Source organism: Castor canadensis, chromosome 16 (genome assembly GCF_047511655.1).
Source record: "Castor canadensis chromosome 16, mCasCan1.hap1v2, whole genome shotgun sequence".
NCBI classification, from domain to species: Eukaryota; Metazoa; Chordata; class Mammalia; order Rodentia; family Castoridae; genus Castor; species Castor canadensis.
The window spans coordinates 25,605,385-25,623,471 of NC_133401.1; the positions used below are offsets into that span (position 1 = coordinate 25,605,385).

At 52.9% G+C, this 18,087-nt stretch overlaps 2 protein-coding genes across 12 annotated transcripts in view; one reads left to right on the forward strand and one right to left on the reverse strand.

Moving 5' to 3' along the window:
- The window catches only part of Lair1 (leukocyte associated immunoglobulin like receptor 1), a 70,381-nt gene extending 67,904 nt beyond the window's left edge, over window positions 1–2,477 (reverse strand). Inside the window, exon 1 of the mRNA XM_074058236.1 lies at window positions 2,088–2,477. The gene's annotated coding sequence lies outside the window, so the exon portion shown is untranslated. The remainder of the gene's footprint in view (window positions 1–2,087) is intronic.
- Window positions 16–16,022, forward strand: Ttyh1 (tweety family member 1). 11 transcript variants are annotated; one of them, XR_012442741.1, is made up of 15 exons: window positions 16–247; window positions 3,218–3,396; window positions 5,043–5,153; window positions 5,265–5,376; window positions 6,068–6,288; window positions 8,984–9,079; window positions 10,285–10,357; window positions 10,811–10,886; window positions 11,348–11,442; window positions 11,642–11,734; window positions 11,946–12,038; window positions 14,944–15,086; window positions 15,220–15,265; window positions 15,429–15,521; window positions 15,643–16,022. XR_012442741.1 is itself a non-coding variant. In XM_074058227.1 (15 exons), the coding sequence occupies exons 1-14, from the start codon at window positions 122–124 to the stop codon at window positions 15,465–15,467; spliced, it is 1,503 nt and encodes a 500-aa protein (XP_073914328.1). In that variant the 5' UTR covers window positions 16–121; the 3' UTR covers window positions 15,468–15,509; window positions 15,643–16,022. The 11 variants fall into 11 exon arrangements, 9 of the variants coding, with proteins under 9 accessions (XP_073914328.1, XP_073914331.1, XP_073914329.1 ...); XM_074058227.1 differs by having other exon boundaries at window positions 15,429–15,509; XM_074058230.1 differs by having other exon boundaries at window positions 11,387–11,442; window positions 15,429–15,509.
- Window positions 16,023–18,087: the final 2,065 nt, after the last annotated feature.

Genomic DNA, 18,087 nt, shown 5'->3' on the forward strand with positions numbered 1-18,087 from the left:
TCTCCGCCCCCCGCCCTACTGACTCCAGTTCCCCGGAGCCCCGCAGACCCTGCGCTGCCCGTTCCCAGCTAAGGCTCCGAGGTTCCCGGCCCGGTCCGCCCAGCTGCCCCTCCCCGGGGCAATGGGGGCGTCCCCGGGCTACCGGCCCTCGGCCTGGGTGCATCTCCTTCATCAGCTGCCCCGAGCCGACTTCCAGCTCCGCCCCGTGCCCAGTGGTTTCGCGCCCAGGGAGCAAGAATACCAGCAGGTGGGACGCGCGCGGGACCCGACCCCAGCTTCTGGGTCCCCAGGGAGGACGAACCTGGGTCACAGTTCGTCCTGGGGTCTGGGGGCTGGCCTGGACTTGGGGGGCATCTGAGGGAGGAAGAGGTAGGGTGCCCATACTTGGAGGTCCCCCTAGGACAGGCGTTGGAGATCAGAACCCTCGCTACCTAATTAAGGGAAAGGGGGCTGGATCCCCGAGTCCTGAAGGGGAGAGGTGGGGGCGCCAGGATTCCCTTCTCTGAGACCTGGCCTGGAAGCCAGCCTCCAGGGTCATCAGAGGAAAGGTCTGCTCTTCCGGTCCTAAAAGAAGAGCCCGCCCCCATAGAATCTCAGCAGGTAAATATGTCCCAGAAAAGGTGCGACCAGAGAGAGCGAACCTGATAATGGTAGAGGGAAGGCTGGGGGTGGGGGTGGCGCGGTCTGGGACAGGGATAGAGATCCTGAAATGGGGAAGGGAGGTTTTAGGGCCATGGCTGGGAAATGAGGTGGCTTTAGAAGAGGACTATCCAGCCTGTCCCAGGACAGAAGAAGTGGGGAGGTATTGGGCGCTAGAGGGGGTCAGGGGAGATAAGGTTGTGTTTGGGGAGCCTTGGAGGATGACAGACCTGGGTCCTGGAGGGTGGGGCCGGTGTGAGAACCTTACAGAAGCCAGGGTCCCTAGGAAAGGGGGCTGAGCTGCAGCTCCAGTAAGGGAAAGCTGTCCCCTGACCTAGTTTAATTCCAGTCTTTGACTTTGAGATTAGTGAGGAGAAAGGCTTGCTGAGCTGGGGGCTCGCTAGGTGTGTGTGTTTGTGGTGGGGGGTAGTGGGGTGGGTGGGGGGAGTCCTGGCGGCCCCAGCATGGGTTCTGGCCCAGCTCACAAGGTCCTGCATCTTCCTAGGTTGCTTCTGGGAAAGGGGCCAGAGGTTGGGAGAGCTTAGAGAGAGTGGGGGCTCCCGCAACAGCAGTGGGGGATGTGTGCTGTGCACTAGCTATTTGGGTCATGGCTGCCACCACCGTGAGCAGCTCCTCCCTGCCTACTCCACCGCCCCCTCTCCCCACCAAACAGGACCGCCATCCCCTCTCCCACAGCCTCTTACACAATCACAACCTCCAGCCAGTCCACCCACTCCTGGCCAGCGCCAGACTCAAACAGCTCATGGCCCTGGAGAGTTCCCCAGACACAAGTGGTCCCACCGCCCTGTCATTGCCAGAGGAGTTCAGAGAGGGTCACTGCCCCCATCACAGCTAGTTGGGATCATAACCAGAACCGTGCACATATGGTTCCACCCCCAGAACCTCCCCCTTCAGGGATATGACCACAGGTGGACACTATCAGGGATTGGGGGTATAGGACCTGCTGGGACACACACAGTCATATATACACACACATGTACACACACATGTACACACTCATGCACATGTGTACATATGACTGGATGCACACTCATGTGTAATTCACACTCAGCATACTCAACACTTGCTCGAACATTCACACACACATACACTTACATCTGCTCACACAGATACACATGTTCACCTATTCACACTCACAGGTGAACACAAAGATTGACATTCACACACTCCCAGAATACAAACATCTCTCACACACACTCACACATATACTCACAACTCTCACAGTCACACACATGCACCACTACCACCACCACTACCACCACCAGACACAATTCATGGACTCAGGGAGCTGTGCTCAGAACACACAAATGCACATAGGTGCTCTGTCACCTCAAACTCAATGCTCCAGCATGTCCTCACCTCATGACATTCAAATGCAAAGATAAGACATCTAGTCTCATAGCCAGAAACACCAATACTGCACTCACCTGTCACATACACACCAGTCATGCTGAAGACAAGGGTGTAGAGAAAACAGCCTCAGGAGAGCAGGAGTGTGAGTTTGATCCTGACTGCTGCTGCCCCTCCTTTGCTGTGTGGTTCAAGGCAAACCCTACCTCTCTCTGGTCTTCTGAGCAGACCAGCACACAGGTCGGCTGGAACACCCTGCCATGAGCTGACCGCTATTCTGCAAGTACAGACAAGTTCTCTGCCTGCCTCTGTCCTGCAGCCTTTGGTTCTCACAACATCTCTGTCTCTGTCTCTCCACTTTTCTCTATGGTTCTCTCTCCTTTCCTCTCTTCTCTCTCTCACTTGATCTATTCAGGCTCTGTCATTTCTCTGCACCTTTGTCTCTTCTTCCTGCATCATTCTGCCTGTGTCTTCCTCCATCTCTTTCTCTGTCTCTCTCTCTCTCTCTCTCTCTTTCTCTCTCTCTCTCTCTGTTTCTCTTTCTCTGTCTCTCTCTCTCTCTCTTTCTCTCTCTCTGTTTCTCTCTCTCTGTTTCTCTCTCTCTCTCTCTCTCTCTCTCTGCTCTGAGTTCATCCTCCAGGTCTCCATTTCTGAATCTTGTGGTGTACACACACACATACACACACACACACACATATGAGTTACAGAGCATTGGTCCTCAGCCCAGGGGTGATAGACTCAGCTATGGTGGGTGAGCACTCAGCAGCAGGGGAGAGAGGGAGTGGTGAGTGGGAGGGAGACAAAGGTGCTTCCCCCACCCTTCCAGGCATAGGACCCTGAATCTCTGTCCTCTGATCCTACACAATTCTAGGGAGCCTCAGCATGACCTTGGTCCTTGGGAGATGCTTCATTCTAACTGCCTGGCTGCAGTGAGGAGGAAACTGAGGCTGGGGTGGGGGATGCTGCCAAAGGTTACACAGCCACTGGAGGGCAGGCAGAGCTGGAACCTGAGGCTTGAGTCTCTGTAATTGGAAGCTCCTCCAGGAACCTGGCCCAAAGTCCTGACAACTTAGGAGTAGCTAGGGACTCCATCTTTCCCCACAAACCTGACTGCAATCAGGATGGGCTTGGTCCCATCTGGTAGGGAGGGGCTCTGAGTTTGAAACACATGGGTGCCCTCTGAGGCTTGGTGTTACCCCTTCCCCAGGCCCTGTTGCTGGTGGCAGCCTTGGCGGGCCTAGGCCTGGGCCTGAGCCTCATCTTCATCGCTGTCTACCTCATCCGTTTCTGCTGCTGCCGGTCCCCAGAGCCCCCTGGGGCCAAGAGCCCCCCTTCTGGGGGAGGCTGTGCCACCTGGAGCTGCATCGCTGCCCTTCTCGTGGGCTGGTAATGGGGCCCCATGGCATGTGGGCAGGGGGGACAGGGCCTCCCATGCTCCCTGTCAGCCTTCTTGATGGTGTCCTGAGGTGTGGGGCTCCAGGCAGGAGAATGCCCCTTTGCCTTCAGCAGGCAGGCATAGGTGGGAAGACCAGGGCTCCCTTGAATTTCCCAAGGGCGGCCAACCTGGTGGGGGGTGGTAGGGTTCAAACCCTGGCACTGATCAGACTGCTTGGTGTTAATGGCCTTTCCATTAAATAGCTGTGTGTGCTTGTACACTCGTGCACACATACTCCTAAGGGTAAGATGCTCTTAGGACCTCAGTTTCTACATCTGTAAAGTGGATTTTACAGTCTCACACACCCCCTAATAATGTTAAAACTAGATGAGAGAGGGCTCTGGTCATTCGCTCATCAACTCATTCAATCAACAACTATAAACAGCTACTACACAGGGCAGCCCAGGAACCCAAAGAGACAGACCACGCACAAACTTTCACAGTCAGGAATGCCCTTCCTGAACCCAAGCCGGTTCAGTTCCTTCTCACAGCAGCTGCTGGACTCAGAGTTATTACTCTGGGTCTTGAGAGAAGACAGAGCAGGGAGGGAGAAAGGCAACTCTTCAAGGCCACCTGGCTTTAGGAGCAGAAAGGAGATTTAATGCTGTGTTGAGAGAACTCCCTAACCCCTCCCAGGGGCTTCTTCAAACAGGATATTTACCAGGAGCCAGTTCTGAGCCCTGCCCCCACCAGGTCAGGGACAGCTGGGCTATGCCACAGATTAGAGGACTCCAGGATTTGAGGGTGCCAGTCTAGTACCCATGTGGTGCCTCCAGCTGGGGGCATGGCTTGGAGCCTGTCGCCACCCCAGCCTGGGCTCTGGGCCATACTTCCTCACTGCAGAGAGCAGAGGGTGTGTGTTTGGGGGTGCAAGGAGTCTGGGTGCCCTATATCCAAGATCTTTCCTCATCAGGCTCTCCAGACTGGGGGTGAATGGGGGAGATGGACAAAGGCCCAGCAGGAGAGAGACACTGCCCCAGCCCTGGGGGTGGAGAGTGTAGGGGAAGGCTGGAAACAAGAGGAGCTTTGTAGGGTTCTGAACAATGGAGCTGGGCACTAGGCTCCCATCCAAGGGATGTGGGTGGGGCTGTGGGGGCTTGCAAAGACTGGGCTGGGAACTGTGAGGGTGTCATGTTCTCGCCCCCTCCAACATGGGACACAGATTGGGGGAGGGGATGGTTCCCCATATTTAGGCTCCACAATGGAGTTCTGTGTGTTAGCTGAGCAGGGGGCAGGGGCAGGGGCAGGGGCCCAGCCTCCAACTTTCCCTCCCACATTCTCTTACTCTCCTCCTGGCTGGCCAGATGCCTGGGTCCCTGGGTAGGGTGGGGGAAGGCTGAGAGCTCCAGGCACCAGTCCCCCATGAACTGGTGGAGGCTAGAGGCTTTGTGCTCCTAGGAACACACAGGAGGCAGGGGTAAGGTCCACCCAGGCCCTGAAATGACAGGTGCTGGGAATACTAGTTGCTTGAGAATGGATGCAGGAGATGATGTTCATTAGGAGGAAACTAGGCAGGACTAGGGTTCAGCTCCAGCTCTGGGGAAGTGTTAGTTAAATCTGGGGGCTTCCTTCCCTCCACCATCCCACCCACCATTAGCATCACAATGACGTTCCTCTGGGGGAGTGAAGCCTTCCCATTACCATGGCAACCAATGGGGGGAGCCAAGCTGGAGATGTTTCTTTTCCCACGGCAGGCTGGACCAATGAGGTTGGTGCAGAGACAGGATAGGTGGATGAAGAGGTGGGGTGGAGGGGGTGCATGTGGGGGGACGGTGGCCCCCAGAGTCCCAGACTAGTTGAGATTTTTCTCTCCTCTCAGCGCAGGCATTGGCATTGGTTTCTATGGCAACAGCGAGACCAGTGATGGGGTGTCCCAGCTCAGCTCTGCGCTGCTGCATGCCAACCACACACTCAGCACCATTGATCACCTGGTGAGGGGGCCAGCAACTAGACCCACACCTGGACTGGTTTCCCACATGGGGACATTTCCCTCCCACCCCTAGAACAAAGGGACCCAAACTCAAGAGCAGACCCCAAACCTGAAACTTAGAACCCCGACTGACTCAGAACTGCATTCCTCTAACGGCATGCGTAACCCCAATACTGACTGCAACCTTGAGCTTGAGCTGGATCTGGCTAAAACTCAGACCTCAGACTCATATCCAAAGACCTGGGCTCACATTCCCAGACCTGGACTTGAAATCATACCCCAAACCAGAGTCCAGACACAAGGGACTCCAGCCTCTGCCCTTGGGCTTCATCCAGAGCTCCAGACCTAATCCTTGGCCACAAATGCAAGCTTAAGTATCCCATTCTGGAGATCCAGGACCCAGGATTCCAGACCCCACATCATGGACTAGGCACCCAAACTTGAGACACCAGACTCAGACCTAAGACCCCCGACTTGAAGCTGGTCCTGGAGCTCGAGCCACTGACCATCCAGAGCTCCTGACAGGAGCCACAGAGCTCCATCAACAGGACCCCAGATTCCCACCCAGACATTTCCCCTTCCTCAATCTTCAGGTGCCCAGACTCATATACCTGCTTCACCCTGAGACTCCATCCCTCAATCCTAGGCTCTAAAGAACCCTCTCCCCAGCCTTGATACTCTGCCTCCCCCAGGTGTGGGAGACAGTGGAGAGACTGGGTGAGGCAGTGAGGACAGAGATGACCACCTTGGAGGAAGTGCTGGCACAACGCATGGAGCTGGTGGCTGCTGCCCGGGGTGCTCGGCGGCAGGCTGAGGCTGTGGCCCAGCAGTTGCAGGGGCTAGCCTTCTGGCATGGTGTGCCTGTGAGTCCCCTGCAGGTGGCTGAAGATGTGTCCTTTGTGGAGGAGTACAGGTGAGAGGTGGCTTCCCTTCCCACCCCCTGTATAACAGGGGTCCTCAAGCTGGGAACATCAGGCAGTGTCTGGAGGCAATTTTGCTTGTCAGAATTGGGGGAGTGGAGGCCAGGGATGGTACACCTTGTAATGCGCAGGACATCCCCACAATGGAAAAGTATCCAGCCCCAAATGTCAACTGTGGCAATGCTGATAATCCTAGCCGTATTGACCCAGGGTATCACCCTCATGCCCATATATTCACCCCATTCACTTACCCCTTTGATTATAACCTCACTCATTTATTTACTCACACAGTCATCCCTTGATTCACTCATCAGCAAATTACTCTTGCACTCAGTTGCTCCCAGACTCATCTAGTGATAAGTAACCTGCTTTTTCCATTATCCCATGTGAGTTATATATTCATTCACCAAATACTTATTTAGCACCTTCTGATGAGAGAGAGGGCACACATAAGACTGGGAACCGTTGCTTCACATAGCCATTCCTTACCCATGTCACTTGACTCCAGTTACTTTCCATCCTCCTGCCTCAGTTTCCCCACTTGAATGTGAGCTTGCTGGTAGCACTTCTCATTGGATTGTGTAGGGTGAGTTGGTATTGTTGAGCACTGGAAAGGCGACTGGTACACAGTGACCTTGAAAAAGTGTCAGTACAGTGCCACCATGCCAGGAGGTGGGAACAGAGCAATCAGCAAAGAGCTGGATTGAAGTCCTGCCCAGAAAGGCTTTGTCTCCCACCAATAAGGAGCAAGTGCATAAGTAAAGAGCAAAACAGATTGTTAGGTGGTTGGTGATCAGAGCTTTGGAGAAAATTTAACAGGACGGGTTGGGCTGGAATGGGCTGGTAGTTTTTATTAAGGGGTCTGGGAGGGCCATACTGAGAAGGTGAGGGAGGGAGAAGAGAGCTGTGCAGCCCTCTGGAGTGGCCACCCTTCCTTGCAGTGCAGGACTGTTGTAGGGAATTTTTGGTGCTGAGGGTTGACCGGAGGTGTGTCTCAAGTGGTAGAGTATCTGCTTTGTAAGTGCAAAGCCCTGAGTTCAAACCCCAGTCAGGAAAAGGTTGAAGAAGTTTACTAGGACATGGAGAAACAGTGGGCAGCTGTTGAGCACAGGGAGTACTGCTCCTGGGAAGATATGAAGGTTGGGCAGGGTTTTTTGGGTTTTTTTTTTTTTGGTGCTGGGATTTGAACTCAGGGCCTACACCTTGAGCCACTATTGCAGCCCTTTTTCATTTTTTCTGAAGGACTTTTTCGAGATAGGGTCTTGCAAACTATTTGTCCTGACTTCGAACTGCAAATCTCCTGATCTCTGCCTCCTGAGTAGCTAGGATTACAGGCATGAGCCACTGGTGCCCAGCTAAGGGTTTTTTTTGTTTTTGTTTTTGTTTTTAATGTAAAGGAAAGACTCCCTCAACAGCAGGGTGAGCAGACTCAAGAAGTAGCTCTGCACTGAAGGACTCAAGACCTCAAGCTTTTATTGGGGTCAACAAAAATGGGGGTGTTCAGCCCTGGAAAACTGGGTTATGTGTCATTAACTCTCAGAGATTGGGCTATGTGTCATTAACTCCTCCTATGTGTGTGTTGGCGGGGGGTTGGCCTTGGATGGTCAGACTGGGGCTGTTTGTAGCAGTCTAGAATGTGATTTTTTTTTTTTTTTGGTGGTACTGAGGTTTGAACTGAGGACCTCATGCTTGTTCAGCAGGTGCTCTACCACTTGAGCCTCTTGGGCAGCCCAAGGATGTGATTCTTTATGAACATCCAAGGCATGGTTCTCGGCCATTAAGTTTCCTGACTCCCTGCTTAATCCTCATTACTTGTGTGAAGAGGCGATGGGGTGTCAGACAACAGGAGATAGACAGGCCTGAGTCCAATAATGACCAGGTTCTTCTTCAAGGCCAAGCCCAAGGCTACAAGAGCTGGGTCTCAGTGGGGGAAGTTGGTACAGCTGTTAGGATGATTTAAGGTGAAACAGAGCCACTATCCCCGGGGAATGTCTGGGAGTGCAGCCGCAGCTATGTGGGGACCACTGAGAATAGCATCATTTATTGGGTACTTCCAGGGTGGCAGGCACTGACTGTGCTGTGGCCTTCCATGCTTTCCCCCCTAAACCAGGGTGAGTCACTGATATTTAATTACTTATAAAATACCATTTAAAGCTTCCTTATTAGTGTGCAAGCCAACACTCAGTGTCTCTACAAAGTCTTCTAAGGCCTTCACACATATTTACACATTTGCCTGGCAACAACCTTTCAAAGTTGTTGCTGTTGTACTCCCCAGGTTACAGGTAGGAAAACTGAGACAAGGAGTTCCCGGACAGTTACACAGCTAGTTGGGACCCAGGAAGCTCTGCCTCCAGACATCATGTCCAAGGGACATGCGAGGAAATCCTTGGGACCTGATGAGTTATCTTTACTCTACAGGGCTGGGCTGGGGACCGTACTCAGAGAGGTCATCATTACACATGTCCATGTTCACAGACCTTGTGTGTGTTGTCCCTTTAGGGTAGGTCCTGGATGCTCCAACTCCAGGACCTGAACTGCTGCAGTGTCCTGTCTTCCCATGCACCATTTCACACATGAGCTAGCTACAGCTTAAATGGTGGGTGCAGGGAGGTTCGCAGCCATGCTGGGCAGGGGTGAACGTGGGGTGCTGTTTCCTGAGTCTCCCTGCCTCTGCTCTCCCACCCTCAGGTGGCTGGCCTATGTCCTCCTTCTGCTCTTGGTGCTCCTGGTCTGCCTCTTCACCCTGCTGGGCCTGGCGAAGCAGAGCAAGTGGCTGGTGGTCGTGTGAGTCACTGTGCGCATCACACAGGGCAGGGACCCCTTTGCTAGGCTGCCCTCCCTCAATGCTTCCTGTGCCTAGCACTTCGTGCTGTAGGGCTTCATTCACTGTCAAGGGACCAGGGTCTCTCCTGGGCTAGGAAGCTGACAGACCTAGAGAAGCCTGGGGGTGGGGGGTGGGCACATGGAAACAGACAGGTCTTGCTGCTCATAGCATGCAAAAATCATGGGAAATATGTCCATGATGTCTGAGATAAAGATAAGTTTAATCACTGACACCTGTTGATGACCTCGCATGCTGTCTCCTTCAGTAGCAAAGACCCCAAGATGGAGGTACTGTTCGACTTCCTGCCTGGCAAGTGAGGGCCTGAGGCAGGGGACTGCCAAGTGGCATGGGGGGACTACAGACCCAAGGCTTGCCCTGTGTGCCAGACACTCCTCTTGGCACTCTGTGGAACCCTCATGCCCAGCCTCCATGGTAGGCACCTCTGTCCTCCTTGTTTAATTTGAAGCTCAGAGAGGTTGGACCACTTGCTTAAGGCCTCCAGCACAGCTGGAGGTTAGACTCAAACCCAGCCAGTCTATCATTGGAAGAGTCCTTTATTTGTCTTCTTCATGGTAGGGATTACGCTTGTGCCTGCCATCTGCACACTTGCCCTTGGGGAGAGGTCCTGTCACTTCAGTATAGGGGTCACTGAAGCTTGGAGATGGATAAAACATGGTGCACAGAGATGGCCTGGGAATGGAGGCTAGACTTCAGCTTGAAGTCCCAGGCTTTGAAACAGCCAGGCTTAGAGTTTCAGCTCTGGAACCGTCCCCACACTTTGGAGATGGAGACTGGGCAGAAGGAGAGGCTGACCAGGCTGTGTGTAGACCTGGGAGTAGGCTTGAGCAGTACTGAACCTGCAGAATTTAAAGCCTGGGAAATTAAGCCCAGAGGCCACCATGGTGGCCTCCTAAGGTGCAGGTGAAGTGGGGCACAGATCAACTGAAATACAGGCTGCTGACCTGCCAGCCTAGGTCCTCCTCCTCCACATCCCTGACTGCTCTGGGCAGAGGCCAGATGTTCTGCTTGATATCAGCAATTACAGGCCCCTTGTGCCCTAACTGATCCTCCAGGTGGGCTCCAGAGGTAGATGGGACTCAGATGTTGGAAGAGGCAAGGTGGAGGGATTTAGGCCCCTGAGTCCACACCCCTCCTCCTACTCTAGGATGACTGCCATGAGTCTCCTGGTGCTTGTCCTGAGCTGGGGCTCCATGGGCCTCGAGGCAGCCACAGCTGTGGTGAGTGCTGGGGGCTCTGGACTCAGGGGGCCAGAGACCCTGACTCCTGGATTTTAGGGTGGGGTGAGACCCAACCAATGCCTTAGGCTTGGAGAAGAAGGATGAAAAATTTCAGTTCTGTAGTTCAGGCCTGGTTTCCTGGTCCTGAGACAGCAGAAGCTGCTTCTGGGACACCTGAACTCTAAGAAAAGAGAGGCTGAGGGCCTGGACCTTTGGGTCTGAGGGAAGAGAGGCTAGAACCTGGTCTCCTGGTCTGAGGGAGGAGGGCTGGGTCCTGGACTCCTCCTGGGTCTGAGGGAAGAGGGGCTGGGGTCAAGAATTCTGGTTTGAGGTAGGTGGGCTGGGCCTGGACTCCTACGTTCTTTGGGAGAAGGGTTGGGTTGGACTCCTGCATCTTATGGGAGTGTGGAATTGGCAGTATCTGATCTGAGCCCCTCTGGCTTTCTCACTCAGGGCCTCAGTGACTTCTGCTCTAATCCAGACACCTACATCCTAAATGTGACTCAAGAGGAGACAGGTCTTGGCTCAGGTGACTCCCATGGTCCCTGCTTTCCTTGGGCCTTCCCAGTGCCCAGTTCAGGGTGGGATGGGCTACAGAGCCATCTACCAGACTTGCAGAAGTTCTGGGCCCCTGTCCTGGTGCTCTGGAAAAGAGGACGGGAAAGATACTGGTGTGTGGAGAGGGATCAGGAAAGGGTGGTCCTGTGCCTCGGGAGCAGGAGGACTTGGCTGTGGAACAGGCACAGTTCAGTCAACTTAGGGGGCTGCCAACTGTGGGTGGAGCAGAAGAGATGAGGGAGCTGGGTGTGGAGGTGCATACATGTGATCCCAGCACTTGGAAAGCTGAGGCAGGAGGAGCATGAGTTCAAGGCCAGACCAAGGACTTGAAAAAAAGGGACAAGAGGCTGAACACCAGCTCCTGCAGATACCAAGAGGATTCCCGAGTTGGGGAGTAACTCGAGGGCCCTGTTCCTCTCCTGCCTTCCCCAGGCTCACAGCCTCCTCCTCCCCTCTCCCCTTCCACTTCAGACATCCTGAGCTATTATTTCCTGTGCAACCAGGAGGTCTCCAACCCCTTCCAACAGGTTAGGGCTGCAGGCAAGGGAAATGGGAGTTCAGGGGACCATGAATGTGGACCCTTGCGGGAGGAGATGGGGCTGGAGCCTGGACTCCTGGGTTCCTGGTATGGAGGAGGGTGCAGGTGCCCAGCGTTGTGTGATCTGAGAGTGAAGAGAGGGCCAGGGCCTGGACCGCGGGGTCCTCCTCCTTCCTGTCTTCCCGCAGAGACTGACTCTGTCCCAGCGAGCTCTGGCCAACATCCATTCCCAGCTTCAGGGCCTGGAGCGAGAAGCTATCCCCCAGTTCCCGGCAGCACAGGTGGATGGACTGCACTAGACCTAGGGGAAGGAGGGTGGGCGGGAGGAACTTGTGCGGTGCAGGCGGAACCCACAGACAGGGACAGGGAGGTTGGGTGAGGAGGACCTGTGCAGCCGAAGAGCTGGATAACTGTTGGGGGGGGCGGGGCATGCACAAGTGGGCGGAGCCAGAGTGATGGGTGAGCCTGATAACATCTCCCTTCCCTTGGCAGAAGCCTCTGTTGTCCTTGGAGGAGACACTGAATATGACAGAGGGAAACTTCCACCAGCTGGTGGCACTGCTGCACTGCCGCAGCCTGCACAAGGTCCGTCTTCCCTCCACCTCCCACCCCAGGCTCTGCTCCTCTAGGCTGGCCTCAACCCAATGGACCCCCTCCTAACTCTCCCTGCACACACTTCTCATTCCTCCTGAGAATTTCTATATGTCCTCCTTCTGTGTGCATTAGTTATCATATTGCTACTGTGATACTCGCCCATTACCTATCTACCAACCATCCATCCATCCATCACTTATCATCTGTACTCCCTCCTTCTTTCCCTCTTCCAGTCTCCCCACACTTCCTTCCTTGTTTTCTCCCTCCCTCTCTTCTCTTCTCTCCCCTCCTCCATGAGCCCTGGAGGGAGAGCCTGGCTTCCCCCTCTGGCAGGTCTTCCAGCTCCTCCATGCCTCCTGGCTTGCAAAGCCTGAGTTTCCAGATGAGTGAGGGTCCGGTTGTCCCTTGGTGTGGGGGAGGCAGGGAAGACTTCCCAGCTCCAGTGTGGGCTCTGCTGTGGGCTGGGGAGGGAGCTGTGTAGACAGGCCAACATCTGTGAATATGTTTCCTCACCTGTGCAGTGAAGAAAAAGGACACCATCTTCAGGTGACAGTTGTGAGTGCTGAACAGAAACTCACTCTCAGAAACTCTAGTGCTCAAATGCAGGTTTGACTGCTTTCCCACACACAGGCTTTACCACGAATGAGCTCTGTGGTGTTTACAGATGGGAATTCACTGACTCCTTCCCACTCCCAGAATAACACCAGGAAGAAAGAAATACTATTATCTTGAAGTCCTGGAAGAGTGACTTGCCCAGGGTGGCACCCCCAGGAGACAGGGACCTTGCCTCTCCCTCTCTGGCCCCCACTGTCAGGCATTACTAGTCCTGTCCCTCTACCTCTGAACCATCTGCCTCTGTTCACCACATGGGGCCTACTGCTGTTCACTTGGTTCTCTGCCCTTCAGGACCATGCTTCCTGGCCACATTCTCCCCATATCTGGTCTGCCCCGGAACAGGGATGTGAGTTCAGCAAACAGAGTCTTCCCTATAATATGCAGGTGCAATTCTAGGGAGGTCTTTATGATAAACCACAATTTACTGGGTACCTGAAATTTGAAATTAACTGGATGTCCTGTATGTGATCTGGCAATCCTACCTGAAGAGAAATCGCTACACTACAGCACCCACAGGATGGCCAGGGGCACTGAGTGCATACTCTGAATTACTGAATATCTGAGGAAGCCTGGGGGGGTGGTCCTTGCACTTTTAATCAAGGGCAGGTTGAGACCTTGGCACTGCCCTATGGTGGACACTTGGCTGCAATATTGGTTCTGGGACTTCTCAGTGAAGGGAGAGACAATGGGTCAGTCTCTGACCTCCACTGATACACCATGTGACCCTGGGCCTTGGATCACCCTGTCTGAGCCTCAGGTTCTCCACATATTAAAAACAAGGCTGAGGGACATTAGGGCTAGGAAAAAGGAGGGTAGGCTCTGGAGCCTAAAAGATGGCTCCAATCCTTTCCAGGCTGTGTGACTCTGGACAAGTGGCTTGCCCTCTCTGGGCTTCAACTTCTTTCTACTACAGCATGAGAGCTGTTGGTGTCTGCCTTGTGGGGATGCTGTGGAAGTGAAAGGACACTGTAAAGGTGCCTGACATCTTCCAAACAAAATCCCCCATTTCCCTGACAGGCCCCTCCCTCCCATGCCCATGATTCAGCAGCAGGTACCCCCTGACCTTGCCCCAGCATGCAAGCCAGAAACTCCAGAATATCCTTTTTGCTCCCTGTCCTCACCTCCTCCCAACTTCCTGCAACAAGTTCTGTTAGCCCTTCCTCTGAACTCTATCTGGATGCCAGCCACTGCTCAGACAGCCATTACTGCTGACAGGTCCTGGCCATCTTCGCCTCCTGCCCTGGAGCTTCTTTCCTGTCTGCTTGCCCACCCCCATCTGTCCAACAACAGCCATCAGCTGGTGAGCCTTTCAACACACAATCCGATCAAGAGGTCTTCCTCTGCTTAAAGCCTGCAGTGATCCCCCTGCTTTTGGATTAAAATCCAGGCTCCCTGCCCTGACCTACAAGGGCTTTCATGGTCAGTCCTGTCCACAGCTCTCTGGCCTTAGCACCTGCCACCCCCACCCTCCACATCAGTCCAGCCTGTCCAGAGAACACCTGTTTCCTTGTGCTCTATTTATCTGTGCTGATCTCAGGTGGCCTGGCCCAGCCTTCTCATCTTGTCTCTCACCAGCTCATTGTCTGACATGACCTTCTCTGTCCTGTGTACTGAAGGTCCCCAGTACTGGGAGCATGCCTGGTGCAGAGGCTTCAGTCCATCCCTGTGGAATGAACTGGCAAGTTAGCTGGGCCACTGGGCATTCAGGTCACGGTAGCTTTGTTGACTTTCAGAGCTTGTAATCACAATAGATAACATTTGCCTTGTGTGTGCCACCAAGTGTCATGCTAAGCCAGTGATTTTGGACCCAGGAGACATTCAGCAATATGTAGAGAAGTAACTGCTTGCTATTACTGTAAGAAGTGGGGGGCTGCTAAAATCTAGTGGGTGGAGGTGGGGTATACTGCTCAAAATCCTGCAACACAGAGAACAGAGACTCTTCCAGCTCCAAGTGTCCAAGGCACCTGGTGTGAGTTGGGGCAAGGAGACAGCAATGTGGCAGCTGGCTCAGGGTAGGGTTGTTAGAGCAGTTCTCTGGGTACTGGATGAAATGCTGGCCTGGTTCAGATGTAAGGGCCTGTGCTGCAATCAGGGTGGGATGCAGCTTAACAAAGGCACAGATGACCTTCCACCTTCAAAACAGCCCTTTGGCGGGAGGAAACTGAGGCACAGAAAAGCTGGGTGACCTGTACACGATCACACAAGCCAAGTGGCCTCCCCATGTGTGCTGTGCACAGTGTCTAGTGTGTGTGTGTGTGCTGACACTCAATCTGTGCCCTAGGACTATGGTACAGCACTGCGTGGTCTGTGTGAAGACGCCCTGGAGGGCCTGCTCTTCCTGATGCTCTTCTCCCTCCTAGCTGCTGGGGCCCTGGCCACCACCCTCTGCAGCCTGCCCCGTGCCTGGGTCCTCTTCCCGCCCAGGTCAGCATGGGAGAGAGGGCAGGGTCCCCGGGGAGGGGACAGGAGGCAGCACCCAGGGCCACTGGTGGGGAGGGGATGGCCTCCTGATGGGTCCCCATCCTGCTTCTCTGCTGCTCTCCACATCACATGCCAGTGACGACTATGAGGACACAGATGATGATGACCCTTTCAACCCTCAGGTACAGCCCAGGTCTGAGGGAGGAGGTCTGGGGTCTGTACCCCAGGGTCTGAGGGAAGAGGCTGTGACTTGGACTCCTGGGTGTGAGGGAAGAGGGCTGTGGGTCCACAGAACAAGCCAGATTTACACTTCATTTCCTTCTCTGTTCCATGTCATCCTGGCAGGAATCCAAACGTTTTGTACAGTGGCAGTCGTCCATCTGATGCCCTCTTCCCTACCAGCCTTGAGCCCAACAACCTTCCTCGGTGAGCTTCCAGGTGACTCCCTGGTCCACACTGGCTTTGCCTTCCCCTACAGCACTTGGTTTGCAATTGTGTTGGGGGGGCTGTACACCAGGGCTGTATAGCCTGTCAGTGCCTCATTTCTGCCTCTCTGCAGTTCCTTTCCTAGCTGCTGGAGAAGGCCCCACTAACTTGCTCCACCTGGGCTCTGACCACTAACTGCTGGCTATGGACGCCCTCACAAGACTGCCTCCAGCCCTGGCCCCAGTGCCCCCAATCTGTCCTTAGCACTGGGGGTAGCTGAGGGAGCAGAGCAGGGACCAGGGATGGCAGGAGATGGGGCAGACAAGACCACCCCACATCCCTCATCCCTGGCTGCTAGTACCATACTTGGAGAGACTGAGCTGGGGATGGGACATGAGTCTCTCCCTGCTCCTGCCATATCGCAGTGGGCTCCGGCCCCCTGATCTCAACTTGTGGCACTAACTTGGAAATGGGTTGATTTGAAATAAAAGGGAAGACTTTATTTTACAAGCATACAGGTCCTTCTCATTTCTCCCCTCCCTGGCTTCTCCTCCTGGCTGGGCTGGGGAGACCTCCTTCCCCAGGGTGGCTAGGGAATTCTGCTCCTGACCAGGCTCAGTGTGGCTCTAAATGTCATACACATATCCTGACCCTGGAAGAGACAAATGGTCTAGAACAAAATAAACCTATAGATAGACCTAAATGTGTGTGTATACACATATGACAGCTTCAGGTCCATGTGAAAGCCCTGTTGAGTTTGGAAGCAGTGTTGAATCAACTTGCTCTCCATCAGCCCAAACCTCCATAAGATAGATGAAAAGCCTAAATGTGTATCAGTAAAGGGACAGAAGTGTTTTGAGAGAAATTAAGAGACTATATGCATGCTGTATAGCCAGGTTGTGTGTGTGTGTAGGGGGTATTTTAAGTAAGATATCATAAAGCCAGAGAGAATAAGATTAACATATTTGATGAACCATGGAGTGAAAAACAGTATTATAGGCAAATTTATAATCTGGGGAACAAATGTGTGTGTGTTTTTAACACATATGCCAAAGAAAATATATTATGCTTAATAAACATAATCAACAACTGTTTCCACTTATCCAAGAAAAAAAACCCCTCAATTTAAAAATAAACAACTGAGATGAGCACTCAATGAAGCAAAATCCCAAGGCCTGTAAATAGATGAAAGACAAATGCTAACTATGAGCAAATATAATGTGGAATGATCAGCAACTACCACTTCCCACTGCCAGGTTATCATGAAATTAAGGTGGGGCACTATCCTGTGCTGGCCAGGATGTGCAGGAGGAGGTTCTCAAATGCACTGCCCCCAAGAAGGTGTACTATCACAATGGTTTGGAAGAAAAAAGGTTGCTCATGTGTGAGAAAATGAAAACTGGGTATTTGATGACCAGGCAATCCTGCTTTGGGGAACCAATCTTGCTTTTGACAATCAGTTTTCAGAAAGATAAGCATAGGCAGATAAGGATTTATGTTAAGAGCTGTCTGCTCCAATACCACTTGGGTCAGCAAAACACTGGAAGCAAAAGTATATAAAAATATAAGTCGTTGTACAGCACAGGGCTTCCTGGAAGACAGCCTCTGGAGGGAACTTAGGAAAGGTGATCCACATCTGAGAAGCTGATCCAGATCTTGGGAGCTCAAATGCAGAGGACCAAATGGTGAAGGGCCTGGCAGTTGGACGCCCCTGGGCCCCAGTCCTGGTCCTGCTACTCATCACCCTGAGTGATGTGGGCAAGTCATTTGGCCTGTTGGTCCTCAGTTGCATCATCAATAAACATCATATATCAAAAATCCAGGAAACTTAACAGGTAAAAGGAACCTAAATGCAATTTGATGCCTTTGATTACAAAAAAACGTGAATGGAAAAAGTATTGAAATCCAAATAAAGTCTGGGGCTTACTTAAGAGTAATATACCCATGTCAATTTCTTTTAACAATATGAGGTGACAGGATTAGGGGAAAGTGGGCACAGTATGGCCGACTCTGCATGATCTTTGTAACTTTTTTTCTGTTAAATCTAAAATATCTATTCCGAAACAAAAAGTTCAATACCAGAAAAAAAAAAAAAGAATTAGGGGAAAAAATCTAACATGCTAACGCTAACAAAATGATAATGGAGTTAGGAAAATCCTATGCAGTTATCAAAAGTTCTTAATAGTAGAAAATGGACAGGAAGATTGGCTCTAACTGTTATAACTACGGTCCCTGAACTGGACTGGGCACTTGTATCCGAATCCAGCTGGAAACACGGAACGTTCTAAAGGTTGCTGAAGGGAAGCTTAAAAAAAGGCTTGTTTACAAACATGGTCCAAAGCCCCTGCCTGACATCACTGGCCTTCCCGGATCTGCTACGAGCCCAACCCTACAGAGCTCTTTTTCACTCTGGGACCCCACACACTACTACTGCACTAGCATAGTCCACTACACCGCCCGTCCCACGAGCCACGCTTGTTTCCAGGCTCCTGGGTTTTGAACTGGCTGTTCCCCACGCCAGGTTTATTTACGCAGGGAAACGCCTCTTCCGGGTGGAGGCTGCTCTCCGCTCTTTTTC

Coding starts and splice junctions, on each gene's coding strand:
- Ttyh1 (XM_074058226.1), top strand. CDS start 122: ATGGGGGCGTCCCCGGGCTACCGGCCCTCGGCCTGGGTGCATCTCCTT. Junction 10,358..10,810: donor TCGAGGCAGCCACAGCTGTG/GTGAGTGCTGGG, acceptor TTTCTCACTCAG/GGCCTCAGTGACTTCTGCTC. Junction 11,735..11,945: donor CCCAGTTCCCGGCAGCACAG/GTGGATGGACTG, acceptor TTCCCTTGGCAG/AAGCCTCTGTTGTCCTTGGA.